General features: G+C 39.7%; 1 protein-coding gene across 1 annotated transcript in view; it reads right to left on the bottom strand.

Annotated features, from left to right (window-relative positions):
- Positions 1-13,640, bottom strand: part of csmd2 (CUB and Sushi multiple domains 2) — a 393,418-nt gene that overhangs the window by 28,801 nt on the left and 350,977 nt on the right. Inside the window, exons 54-57 of the mRNA XM_053492012.1 lie at positions 13,279-13,452; positions 5,352-5,540; positions 2,796-2,969; positions 1,062-1,244 (exon numbers count right to left, since the gene is read on the bottom strand). Coding sequence (XP_053347987.1) covers positions 1,062-1,244; positions 2,796-2,969; positions 5,352-5,540; positions 13,279-13,452 — 720 coding nt within the window. The remainder of the gene's footprint in view (positions 1-1,061; positions 1,245-2,795; positions 2,970-5,351; positions 5,541-13,278; positions 13,453-13,640) is intronic.

Below are 13,640 nucleotides of genomic sequence, written 5' to 3'. Positions count from 1 at the left end.
CTGTATAGCACATTCAAAAAGAACACCTGTTTCTAAAAAACTTTAACTATCCTTATTTCAAAATGTAGATTATTTTGAAGTTTGAAGTCTCTATAATAAATATACTTTTAAAATTCAATCTCAAACCATTCTTTTCACGCCTGCAAACTACAGTAGTTCCATAATAATTAGTCATCGTTCACATGTGCGCAATATGACGTGTCATGATATGACTGCATCCCTTTTAACTCAGTGTGGTCTTTAGAGGCCAATGCCAAATTACTATATAAATGAAAGCCCAGGCTGTTAGAAACCAGTTCTTTTTAAACATGACAGATGCAAATCCATTACTGAACGGCCATTATTATAAGACATTCACGAATTGCTGGGAACTAAATCGCCCGAGAGTCAAATCAATAGAAAGGGACATACATGTACCTCAGTCTTTATGCTTGAGCACATTTGTTTGTACACACAGTTCTATTAAAATACCTAAAAGCAAGGAAGCAGTGGCTGAATGAATAATGAATTTTCAAGTGATGCTCTTTGCCACTCTTTTAAATAAAGGACAGAGTTAAAGCAGACAGAGGTGAGAGAAATAGAAGGTGTGTCCCCACGGGTAATTAACTTGGATATTTCTACGCTTCTGACACCCCTTTCTGTGCAATAACTTTACCCAGAGGAACACGAGTAGAATGGCAATGCAGCAGGAGAATGAACTGGTGAGGGAGTGAGAAATAATCACCAATGGAAAAGAGAGAAAGAAAGAGAAAGAAAGACACGGGATATACAGGGAACAAGGGCTTCTACAGTATGACACACACTGGGATTCACACTGCAGCATGCACAGTTTGCTAAGGTAAAAAGGGCATAAAAAGAAAAAGCAAACAAAAAAAGTGTAAAACGTGTACACTCTGAGTGATGCTTCACAAGTATAAGACTATATTAAACCCTATGAGGTTTAGTGAATAACATGTGAAACAATTCTCTTTTTTCCATCTCCCCTTTCTTTTTTTGGGTGAGTTCGAATCCATTCCTGTAACCTCATAGCATGTTTAATGTCCAGCATTCAGCACACTTACCTTGGCACTCAGGCTGCATGCCCAGCCAGGTGCCATTGGCCAGGCAGGTCCGTTCTAAGGAACCACGAAGCACATAACCAGGCTCACAGCTGAAGCGCACCACACTGCCCACAGAGAACTGTTCTCCCAGACGGATCCCATGCACTGGCACACCAGGGTCACCACATCTACCCCCTGAATCACCTGCAGCAAGACACAAAATTTAACATGAATGTGTTTTTTAAAAATAGAAGCATGCGATAGCATTTGAGATGGCCCTCCAAAAAACACGGTTATTGAGCTCAAAACACCCTGCATTGTCTACCCCCATGGTTACGTTTATTTGGATTTGGGAGATGCTCCTATCCAGAGCGACTTACAAAATGTGCTTCGAAGTTTAGGATAAACTTTGGATAGACTTGGATAGACACTTACACTGGGTTACTACAGTAGGTTACTAACTGCCGTCTGTCAAACACAATTAAGAAAAGGGATTTAAGAAAGGGATTTTTTTTTTTCAATTGATGGGGGGATTGTCCAAATACTGAAGAAACAAATACGTCTTGAGTCATCATTTAAAGGTTGTCAAAGACTCAGTCTTTTGGACATCTAGAGGAACTTCATTTCATCACTTAGGTACCAGAACAGAGAAGAGTCTGGATGAATGTCTTCCTTGATCCCTGAGAGATGGTGGGACCAGTGCTGGAGGATTGGATGGAATATGCGTGGAGTGATTAGAGCTAAGAGGTAAGTAGGTGCTGGGCCATTTTTATCTTTGTAGGTAAGCATCAGGGTTTTGAATTTGATGCGGGCAGCTACAGGAAGCCACTGCAGAGAGCGGAGAAGTGGGGTGGTGTGGGAGAACGTTAAAAACAAGACGTGCAGTTCTGAATCAGCTGCAGAGGATGAATGGTGGACAGAGGCCTGGTTAATTGTTTAGACTTAATCTGGGTAAGAGGAACTGGATCAGGACTGACACCACGAAACTTTCGGTTCTGCAGGCAGGTGTTCAATTTTCTGAGGCATGATATGAAAAGAATTAGATGCAATCCAGGATTCATGTGACGTGATAACAGACTTTAGATATGAACCTGCTGGGGAAAGGAAATTTTCTTCCATTCATCTGTTCATCACATAAACTGCTCTCTGTTGAGGCATTTAAAAATGATCATGAGTACCTCAACGGCTTCACAAACAGCCACAAATGAGGCTAAGAAAATGGAGTAAATATTTTATGGACATCTGTATTTTCCATTTCCTTATTGCCAAACTCTCTCTTTATATTCGATATTTATCCCAGTGCAATTTAAAATTCTGTAGTAAAGCATCCGATGTGATCCCTGGGAGCCAAAAAGTGGCAAAGCCGCAATTTTTGAGAAATATGAATGTCATGAATTGTGACATCAACCTGTCAGGCTGGTTTTTACTGCACAGGATGAGACTATGTGGTGGCATATCTGAGAGCTGTGTGGGGGCATGGCTTTATAGTGAAGAAGGACAGCTCATAAGCTGACAGGAGCGTGGGGGTTCATGTAGCAGAGGCTGATAGAAGGAGATTAAAATAGGTTATAGAGGGGTGGTGTGCTTGGCCACTGGAGCACCATGGCCACTGATTCATGCTCGTGGTCTCACAGGCAATTTTCTGGACTTAATAATACTCCTGAAGTTTAAATCACCGTAGGTAATAATAGCAGTTGAAAATGCTGGGAGAAAGATCTCGTACACTAGTATTGCTTAAAAGGTTTAAGGAGTTACCAGTACAATGCGGCAGTGAGCCACTCCACTGGCCATTCAGCTGGCATACGCGGGTGGTGTTGCCTACAATGGTGCGCTGGCCCATGCAGCTGTAGCGAATCACTGATCCCACCGTTCTCCTCTCCCCTGAGATCTGTGCGTAAGGAGGCATGCTGGGATGATCACAGAGTACCACTGCAGCCGAGGCATGAGGGAGAGGAACACAGAGAGGCATAAGGGTGAATTTGCTTAAAGATGATTGTCACAACTGGTACATACTGCTATCCATCACAGCATTTAAATATGTGGTATAATTTAAAATATTTACTTAATATCATGAAAAAAATGTATAAATGTACCCAAGGAAAGACAATATGGTACAATCCCTGTCCCTAACCTTTATATCTTTTTTAGTCATGCAAATGTCATATAAAATATAGTTGTACCACGACATAAAAAAGCCCTGACTTGAGAATTTTCGCCTTGAGAACTAAAATTTTGCAAGAAATTTGCCTCGGCATGCAAAGCATTTCAACGTGCGAGCAATATGTTGATACTTCCGGTTGCGTGCACTGTAAACCCTAATGTTGTCTTTACTTATACAATCAAGTAATGTTGACTAAACATTACTTAAAATTTTGCATTTTGGACCCATCACTTAAAAATATAAGTTCATTTAACTTATTTACCATCAAAATGCATAAACTTAAGATTTCAAGTGTTGTGAGCTCAAAATCATGATTAATCCTTTGGGGGAAAAAACATTTTCAAAAGGTCAATTTTCACAAATGTGAATGTGGCGTGGGCGGGGCGGCGGCTGACGACCAGCATGCTTTGCGGGGATGTCGGTGTGTTCACCATGTTGGGGAAGGGTGTTTGGGTTAGTGGCTTCGGCCCTATTTGTGTGTGTGGGGGTAAGGGGTGACGTGTGAAATGTCCTCCGGTTCATGCTGAGGCTGAATTGGATGGTGATTCCTGTGTGAATGTGCTGCTCATGCCGTAAGTGCTGTGTGCCTAATAAAGTACTGTCCAACATTCTTACCGGCGGAAAATTGTGGTATTTTGTCAATAAAAAAAAATCTAAGCTTAAAAATGCTGTTCATTATTTCATTTCAGTTCGGTGTGCACAAAGCTTGCAGTCAAATATAAGAACGTTGTTTAACAGGTTTAAGTTAAATTTTCATGTTGAGTTGACTTAAATAGATAAGTACACTTAAAAAAAATGTATACCAAGTGAACGCAATTTTTTAAGTACATTAAATAAGTGCTAAGTTTGTTGAACTGAATGATTTAAGTACAGTCTACAAAACCGCCAAGTTAAATAAACTTAAATATGCAAGTTTTGGAGGATTCCATTACTCAATTAAATTGAGGCAACGAGTTTACTCAATCAAATTAGTCCAATTAACTTATTAGGGTTTTCAGTGTGTACTTGCAGTAGCCGATAAAAACTTGTGTCAATAGAAAGCCAATCAAAGCTCAGAGTTTTTTTTTCTAGATTTTTTTACATTTTGTTTAAGATTTAGTGAAGACATAGCACCAGGGATCACAAGAATGTTAGCAAGGACGGTAGCAAGAAGAAAAAGTACCACTTTAATTTAGTTTTTAAAGCATTCGGTGCCAAGAGGAATTATAAATTAAGGTAAAGTGATTGTTAATCACTTTGAATGTCTTTTCTAAAAATGTTTTGATTGTTTTTTTAATACAAATATATGAATATAGTGTTGAAATTGGTAATATTCTTAGAATTTTTGGGTGGCTGGAACGGATTATCTGCATTTACATTAATTCCTATGTGAAAGTGTGTTTCGCAAAACAAAATTTCGACTTAAAAACTCGCCTCCAGAACGAATTAAATTTGCATACCAAGTATCTATAAGATTTATGAGATTTTAAAATCAGATAAATGTAATGCAAGGTTACCATATCAGAACTGTACAGACCTATAGTTACAGTACAAAACAGGATAATAACATGTTGCCATATATCACGCTGCCTCTAAGGATGTTACAGCTGGCTCAGAATGCATCATATGTGATAAACAAGAAAAAAAGGTAAGTGAGCTGAAAATGTATAAACACTACATTCTTATTATAGATTTTACTGCCTTTTTGTACACTGACAACAAAGTCCATCTCATAGCATTTATTGAGGCATACAGTAGCTACTGTTATTCTAAGGTTCTCTTATGTGTCCACCATACTGTATATACAGTATATATTTTATTTTAGCCCTATGCGTCATTTAAAAACATATGTTTAACCTTGATTTTTTTTTTCTTGAGCTTTCACTCATGCCAGTTATGTTCATAACATATGACAAAAGAGAACTCGCTATTGGGTGAAACTGGCAACATGGTCAAAGTGAAAGAAAATTGTGGTAAATGAAAGGTTGCTTGTTTATTTAATGTGCAAAAAATATTCATTTTAAGATTTAAAGTAATACATTTGCATGCATAAAGACTATTATTTAATTATTTTATTTTAATTATTGCTCTTATAGTGCCAATGTTATTATGCTTTTATAGGTTAATACAATTAAAAGTCAAATGTTTCAAAAGACAGGCCAAATGCTCACAGAGACACTTGGGTAGCGATCGATCCCAGGTGCCATCACCCTGGCATGTTAGAGTGCTGGTGCCAAGCAGGTAGTATCCTGGATTGCATGTGTAAGAGACTGTGGTCTGGAAGCTGTAGCGATGAGGCCCACTGGGCAGGACCTGTCTCACGCTGTTTTCCACATGCCCAGGCTCTGTGCAGTTCACAACTGAGAAGAAAAAAACAAGAATATGGGAAAAAAATTTGTTTTGAATAACACCACATGCTCAGAGGAAATAGATAGCTATATGAATCTATGCAGGATTTTACTGTATATAACACAAAATGAAACCGTAAGGAATATGTGCATATACAGGTATGCCAGCACAAAATTGCACAAATTATAGGTTCACGACTGCCACAAAAAAAAAAGAAAAGAAACAAGAAAAAGAGAAAGATTGCGAATTCTGATGATGTGACAGACATCTGTGTCCAGGAGTTGAAGAGAGAAAATTGGTGGTGTTCTCTGGGTGTGAGGGATGGCATCACACTCTTTTCTGTCAATCAGAGTCACACTAACCAATTGCATGAGCTCATGTATGTGGAAGTAAGCAGTTATTGCTTTTCGAAAACATGTTTAGCTGAAGCTGTGACACAGCATGAGAAGAAGATGCAATGGTTGGCTTTACCTGCCTATGAATAAGCACACACTAGCTTTCACTCACACCAGTTGGTACCTGTTATATCATAGGGGAGAGCTTGGTAGAGGGTGAAATTGACAACAGGCTTAAAATGGGAGAAAATTGGGTAAAGAAAAGACAAGGAAAATGACTTTTACTGCAATTTTTTTTGACTATGTACGGTATAAGCATACATGCAAATACAGCTACTGTTTGCTATAACTCTAACACGTCCTTGAATCGATAAACAAAACAAGAGCAAAGACAAAGCAACAGAAATAAATGCACACATACACTCACAATTGTGCGCACAACTCTTTCAACAAAAGTTTCCTAAAGATTTGTCACAACTTTTTCCAAAAGTTCAAATTTACAGTCTATATGCAGGATGGCGAGAGTGATAGACAGGAACCCGGTGAAATGAAGAGAAGCCAATCGATGAAAGATAAGCATTTGTCAGCTCTGAACCAGACAGGGAGGTGTACAGCGAGAGAGAGGGGGTGCATTTGAGTGAAATCGAGAACTAGAGGCAGGAATTAGCTATGTGCCTCTCCTTAATCAGTCCATGCCCTGTGCATCCACCCATCCCAAAAGCCTCGCTTTCCGATACCAACTGTGCCACATCAGATGGCGTTGGATCCCATGTCATAATCAATCTGGCATAAGAGGCTGACACAGCGGAGGATGAGGACGAGCTGGGAGAAAAACAAGCCCCGGCAGTGCAGCTGCCATTAAAATGCATGACAGGTATCGTCAACAAGCCATTCGTCCTGCGCTCGTACGCGGGCGAGGGGGGCAACTTGCGTCATTTCAGCTGCATTGACATGATGATGGGGGTGTAAGAGAGTAGAAACAGATGGGACACTCTTAAAAGAATATGCCCTTCTGCTGAGCAGGTAACCAACTCAACGGTGCGGTTTGTCCGGGTAGCACCTGCGCCACTTTACCTCCTCCTAGAGCCCGGTGATTTGTTCACTACTTTCAGGTACTTTTCCCAAGTTCAGGTAATGTGGCCACCCATAAATCATGAGATGCAGATGCATAGCAGGGGAAGGGATATTTATTTCTATTAAATCACTCGGTATGTAATTCACAAGGGAAATGACAGGTTGTTTCATGAACATATGCAATGAAATAAATGTAGGATGTCGAAGCGAATTTGCACTTACTGTACTTCAATAAACCTGACTCATATATTTGTAGCCTCGTTCAGCTGACTGGAAGATTTCTGGCTACAGGATTACACATCACACTGTGACACACATACTGTACGTTTCCACTGCATTGCTTTATCAGGGCCGAGTGGTCAACACTTCATAAATTTCCTATCGATTCTGTTTCTATAACACTTCCTTCTTTCTTTTAGTTTACACGTTTTTATAAATGTAGCAGCTTGTTCTTTACTTAAACACAAACACCAGTTTGGCTTTAGACCTTGTACCTATATGATGTGATAGCTAAAACCAAGGTGGGACGGTGGTGTAGTGGTTAGCGTTGTCTGGGTTTGATTCCCGGCCAGGCTTGATTCCCATCTATGTGTGCATAAAGTTTGCATGTTCTTCCCATGCTTGGTGTGTAGCCTGCCTCACACATACACTCACTCACACACACTAAGGGCAATTTGGGAACGCCAATTAGCCTAATCTGTAGGTCTTTGGACTATCGGAGGAAACCCACAGAGCACGGGGAGAACATACAAACTCCACGCACACAGAGACGGGAATCAAGTCTGGCCGAGAATCTAACCTGGACCCTGGAGGTGCAAGGTGACAGTGCTAACCACTACACCAGTTTGCCCTAAGCCTTCTGGGTAGGTTCCAGGCCCCCTGCGACCCTAAATACAGGATAAAGCGGTATAAACAATGAGTGAGTGAGTGAGTGAGCTTAAAATAAATTGTTAAAAGCAAAACAAATATTAATAAAAGTTTTAAAAACGGTCCTTTATTATCACTAATAACAACCGGTACAAAAAAAAAAACCTCCAATAACTTCTGTAACTGTCGTAACTGGCCTGTTGTGTAAACCATAATTAAAACACTAATTTTTGACAGACCCTTTTTGACAAACCCTTTTTGACAGAGGTAAAATATTAACACGTTTTCCATTTTTATAACCAGGAACCAACGAGAATGCACACATTAGAACTAATTTAACTGAATTCAATTTATTTAGTATCAATCCTTTTATTTGTTTTGTGCATTCTGGGAGTAGATCAAGAACCTGTAATGAGCAAGTCAAAGGCACTATAGACAAGGAAGAAATCTCCTCCAGGTGAGCAATTTTCTATACGAGTGTAGTGTAAATCACGGTATTGGGTATTGGCACTGGACAGTCTTTACAATTAAAGCAGCATTACTCATTTACTCACAAACTTACTCACTCACTCATCGTCTATACCACTTTATTCTGTGTAAAGGGGCTGGAGCTTATTCAAGGTAACCTAGGGCACGAGGCAAGGTACACCCAGGACACGGTGCCAATCCATTGCAGGGCACACGCACCCATTTACAAACTAGGGGCAATTTGGGAACGCCAATTAGCCTAATCTGCATGTCTTTGGAATGGGGAGACAACCGGAGTACCCATATGAAACCCACAAAGCATGCAAACTCCATGCACACAGAGGCAGGAATCGACCCCGGCCCCTGGAGGTGCAAGGTGACAGTGCTAATCACAGCAGCATTTCCTAGGTACAAATCTCATGGGGTTGGGAAAAACCTGCTTAATTCTATACAATCTATAGTCTCATCGCAGCAAAAACATCCTATTACGATTTTTTTTTCACATATCTTATCCTGTTTTCTTGGATAAACTGCAGAAGAAGAAAGCACCTTCCAAAAATCATTACTGTACCCATTTATAAAGTACATTCTTGACCTAGAGCAGGGTCGCTTGCAATTTTGAATGTGATCTCAATACACAAATGGATATCTGTTCTGTCTATCACAGCAACAGAGACAGGATTAGAATGAGACGGAAAGAAAGAATGACAATTAGGTGTTAAAAGACATCCGATTTATCCGTTCCTGGGAACAATTGGATATTAGAATGGTTTCAGCCTCTGGCCACTGGCCATTTGGTGAGAGAGAGAGATGGATCATTTTCCCGACGTGGCTGTAGACTTATCAGTGTGGTTTTAAGAGGCCATTTTGAAGATGGCAGTGGCTTGGGCTGACACAAATTGGTGCTGATTAGCAGGGCTATGAGGGGCTCTCTGAATTATTGATGCAGCTCACAGCTTGTACCTTTCCAGGCAAGCTTCTCTTCACCCATTTGCTGTAATTCCACTGCTCTCAGTGCTAATGACAGGAAACGACAGAAGAGAGATGGGTGCAGAACACCAAACCACTTTAAGTTCCATCAGCCAGAGTAAACACACATGCACATTCGCACATAACGGGATGACAGGGAAAGAGGGAAAACAACTTTAAATCTTATAATTAACAGGATAAACCTGATGAAACAAACAACCAAGGTGCTAATCCTCTTATGCATCTGTATTCTTTTATTACAATCTGTCAACACCCTACCGAACCCATCACACCGGCTCAAACGGTGTTATGACAGTGAAGGTATTTTAACAAGGGCAATAGTTTTTAAACTTAGTTATGTAGCATCCATCCTATATTACTGCTAGCGCTGGTTTTCATCTTTGATAGGTCAAGTCATTTAATATGTCAGGAGCCATCAGTGGCTGTGGCTCAGCGTCTCTCAGTTGTCAGGATCAGGACACGACCCGTCCCTGAGCTGCAACTGAGATTCAGCCTGCTGCTTTAACTGAATGTAGACAGGGACATATAGCGAGACAGAGACAAATAGATGGATGGATGGATTGATGGATGGATGGATGGATAGATGCAAGGAATAGATGGATGGATAGACAAAGAGTGACAGACAGATAAATACACAGTGGGATGGATGGATAGATGTGATGATGGATGGAATGAATGAATGAATGAATGAACAGAGACACAGTGTGATAATTGCTCTTGGATAAAGTAGGTTTAAAGCAGAGGAGGTTTTTCCAATTGAGTTTACATAATTTTAAACAACAATAGCCGCATCTTAAATTGGTTGCTAGACAAAGACCTGTTTTGGATTTGTCTGGAAGAGAGGTCTCAGATGATAAAACACAAGTATTATAGCGGCCACTGGTAGCCTGCAAATCTCTGTGAAACTCACCCCCGCAAGATAACATCAGAATGTTTTTGAACTTTCCAGCAATATAAGGAGAAGGCTTTGCAGTGCACAATTAATTCCTTATAAGCGAAACAAATATATTAAATAAATTCAGGATGCTAATATATTAATATCTATATAAATAAAAAAATGGTTTCATCTGGACATTGGTCAGAACTCGCTCTTTCAGTGATACTGTATCTTCATGTTTCATACATCAGCGGACCTGAAACCAGTATCAGGAAATGTTCTGTCTGGATGTCCGTATGTCTGTCCAACCAGACCTTGTCACAGCATCACGCAAAACTGTGTGGACAGAATTTAAGGCAACTTTTGCTGTGAAGTTAAACCTTTGCCATAAATGAAATCAAAATACTGAGTACGTAGAAGTGAATTTATGAGCAGTTATGTGCCAGATTATGTCACGGGATTGGGTTTGCACAGTACTACCGGGCATAACCACAAGGTGGCTCGTTCTCGCACGGACACATTTGATTCGATGTATTTGACTGATGACTAAACTTATTAATTATTTCTACAAACTTCTTTCCTGTCAATGACAGGTACTTCTGCTAACAGTAAATAAAGGGAGCTCATAAGGCCATTTACTCACTTACTCACTCATTTATCGTCTATACCGCTTTATTCTGTATTAAGGGTCACGGGGGGGCCTGGAGCCTATCCCAGGATGCTTAGGGCACGAGACGGGGTATACCCAAGACAAGGCGCCAATCTATTGCAGGGCACACAGACATACACACACACACACTCACACACACATACTTTGGGCCATTTAAATTTTTTTAAATAAGCTTATTCTGCTTTTTATTCTTGCCCATTCCACAACACAGCTTAACCTGTAGATTTGAAAAATAATTAATAGAATCATCATCTATTCAGGAACCATAATAAACGCACATATGCAAAAACATAGTAGTTACAGTACAGGTCCGGGTCCGACGAACCCATGCTCCGACCAGCCTAGCTTAGCCCACCACATCACGCATAAAATACAAATCTTGACTCTGTTCAGTTTTCTACATTAGTTTCTCCTGCATTTGCCTTCTAATGGCACATTTTCTGCTCTTTTATCAAGTTACACAATCCTCAGTGGAGCTCATTTAAAGTAACAACTGAGCAAGCATGTACACATCACATACACACCATGTAAACACACGAGCGCACACATGCAATACAGCTTATACCTGACCAAAATCACCTTCTAGACAAAGCATTTGTATGTTTTTTTTTTAATGGAAGCATTTGTTTGCTAGTGTAAAACATGTCTCTGAGCTGAAACTGTAGACGTCTGCTCATGCCTTACCGCTACATCAAGTCAGGTCATTTTTTTTCACCATGCCTTTCATATTCTCTCAAGAGCCCTTCTGTTTTATAAGAGAAAAACAAAACCTATTTAACATTAATGAGTTTAACGTGCTTGCTGGAACCCGCCAGATTGAGTGCCTGCCACTCATTAACTAACTGCACAGAGCCAGAGGTTACTAGAGTGCACAGGGACACACATTCAAGCAGTATACTGTCGAAAAACATGAAAACACACCTTTAAACAAATAGCTCAAGACTGAAGTACACAGCAAAATCCCCAGTGTTGAATTAACATTCAGATTGTTGAATTACCATCATACAGGGTTTATATAGGTCAGGTTGAACTCAAATGAGCTCTGAAAATCTTAAATCAACACTGGGAATTTTGCTGTGTACGAGTAAGAACAAACGTCCCAGTGTAAATCTGGCATGATAAGGTTATACTGTAGGACTCAGGGTCCATGCTTCCAAAACGTGTCCCCAAGTAAAGAGTCAGAGGTAGCACAGTGGTTAAGACATTGGACTTCGGTTAAGAAGGTCCCAGGGTTAAATCCCACAATCACCAAGTTGTCCCTGTTGGGCCCTTGGGCAAGGCCCTTAACCCTCAACTGCTCAGATGTATAATGAGATTAGAATATAAGTCACTCTGCAAAATGGCATCTGCCAAATGCCTAAATGTAAAAGAATGCGCACGATGCGTCCATTTGTAACAAAGACATGAAAAAAAAAAACATTCTTACCAATATACTTCCACTCATATATCAATTAATATTAAAATGATTCAATTGCAGTCTACTGGATCAATTATACAGTATTTGCTAAAAAAAATCATAATTTTGGGAAAAAAATAATACTTGGAAATAAATTCAGAGCAATAAATCAAATTCAAAATATGTTCCTAGATATGTTTTATGTGGTGTATCACCTAAACTGTACAAGTGAGTAATACAGTACAAGTTTAAACTACATGTTGTGTGTGCATGCAAAACATTCCAGGAGCCATAGTTCGTATAATAACCACTAAAACAAGTTGATTTAAATGTAAAACATAATATAAGATGGTACTTTTATTCATTATCAGTAATCACTTTATCATAGTAAGAGTTAAGGTGGACCTGGAGCTTCTCCCCAAAACACTAGTCGCAAGAATCATTGCCAGGCACCACAAACACACATTCACATAACTACTTCTACCTGGAACTCACATTTGCACCCACTCCTTCACTCACTCATGTTTTAAACCGTTTTATCCTGTATTTAGGGTCACGGGGGCACAAGGCAGGGTACACCCTGGACAGGGTCCAATCCATCGCAGGGCACACACACATACACCCACTCACACACCACAAGAAAATTTGGGAATGCCAATTAGCATGGATATCTTTGAATTGACCTCCAGTCACATTTCCCTTTCCCCTTATGATTTCTAGGTTTCCGGCAAATACTTTGGTTTTGCCCCACAGTCCAAAACAAGCACTGTAAGTTAATTGGGATTGCCTGTATTGTGTGTTTTTGTGTGTACCCTGCAATGAACTGGCACCTATTTATTTAGTTGCACTTTGTTTTTACTTACATTATATAATAAGGCATATTTAATAATACTATATATTAAAAAATATATACCTAATATTGTGTAGTGTAAGTGTAAAAATCCAACTTTTCTAACTTCATACTATTTCTATTTGTTTTACTAATATTTATGACTGTTCCATAGTAGCAGGATGATAATTGTAAAAATAACAGGTAAGACCTTAAGAAAGTAAATAACTTGACAATACTCACTTCTACATCTGGGCAAGGAGTTGCTCCACTGCCCATTGGATTGGCAGTGAGACTTAATGGCCCCCTGTATGACATAGCCAGTATTGCAGGCAAATCTGACTATGTCGTTGAGGTTGAAGTGTGCACCTTGGGTCATTCCATTGGCAGGATTACCTGGATGTCCACATGTGATCGCTACAAAATACCAGAATAAAGATACTGGGTTAATAATAACTAATACATATACACAGTGAACATACCAGTGAAGTATTTGATCCCCCTGTGATTTTGCAAGTTCTCTTACTTAGAAATTACTTAGAAAGGGGTCTACAATTTTCAGCATAGGTGCATTTCCACTGTGAGAGACAGAATAAAAAAAAAAA

Source organism: Clarias gariepinus, chromosome 3 (genome assembly GCF_024256425.1).
Source record: "Clarias gariepinus isolate MV-2021 ecotype Netherlands chromosome 3, CGAR_prim_01v2, whole genome shotgun sequence".
Classification (NCBI taxonomy): domain Eukaryota; kingdom Metazoa; phylum Chordata; class Actinopteri; order Siluriformes; family Clariidae; genus Clarias; species Clarias gariepinus.
The sequence above is the reverse complement of the archived record's forward strand: the minus strand, read 5'-3'. Positions and strand labels throughout refer to the sequence as shown.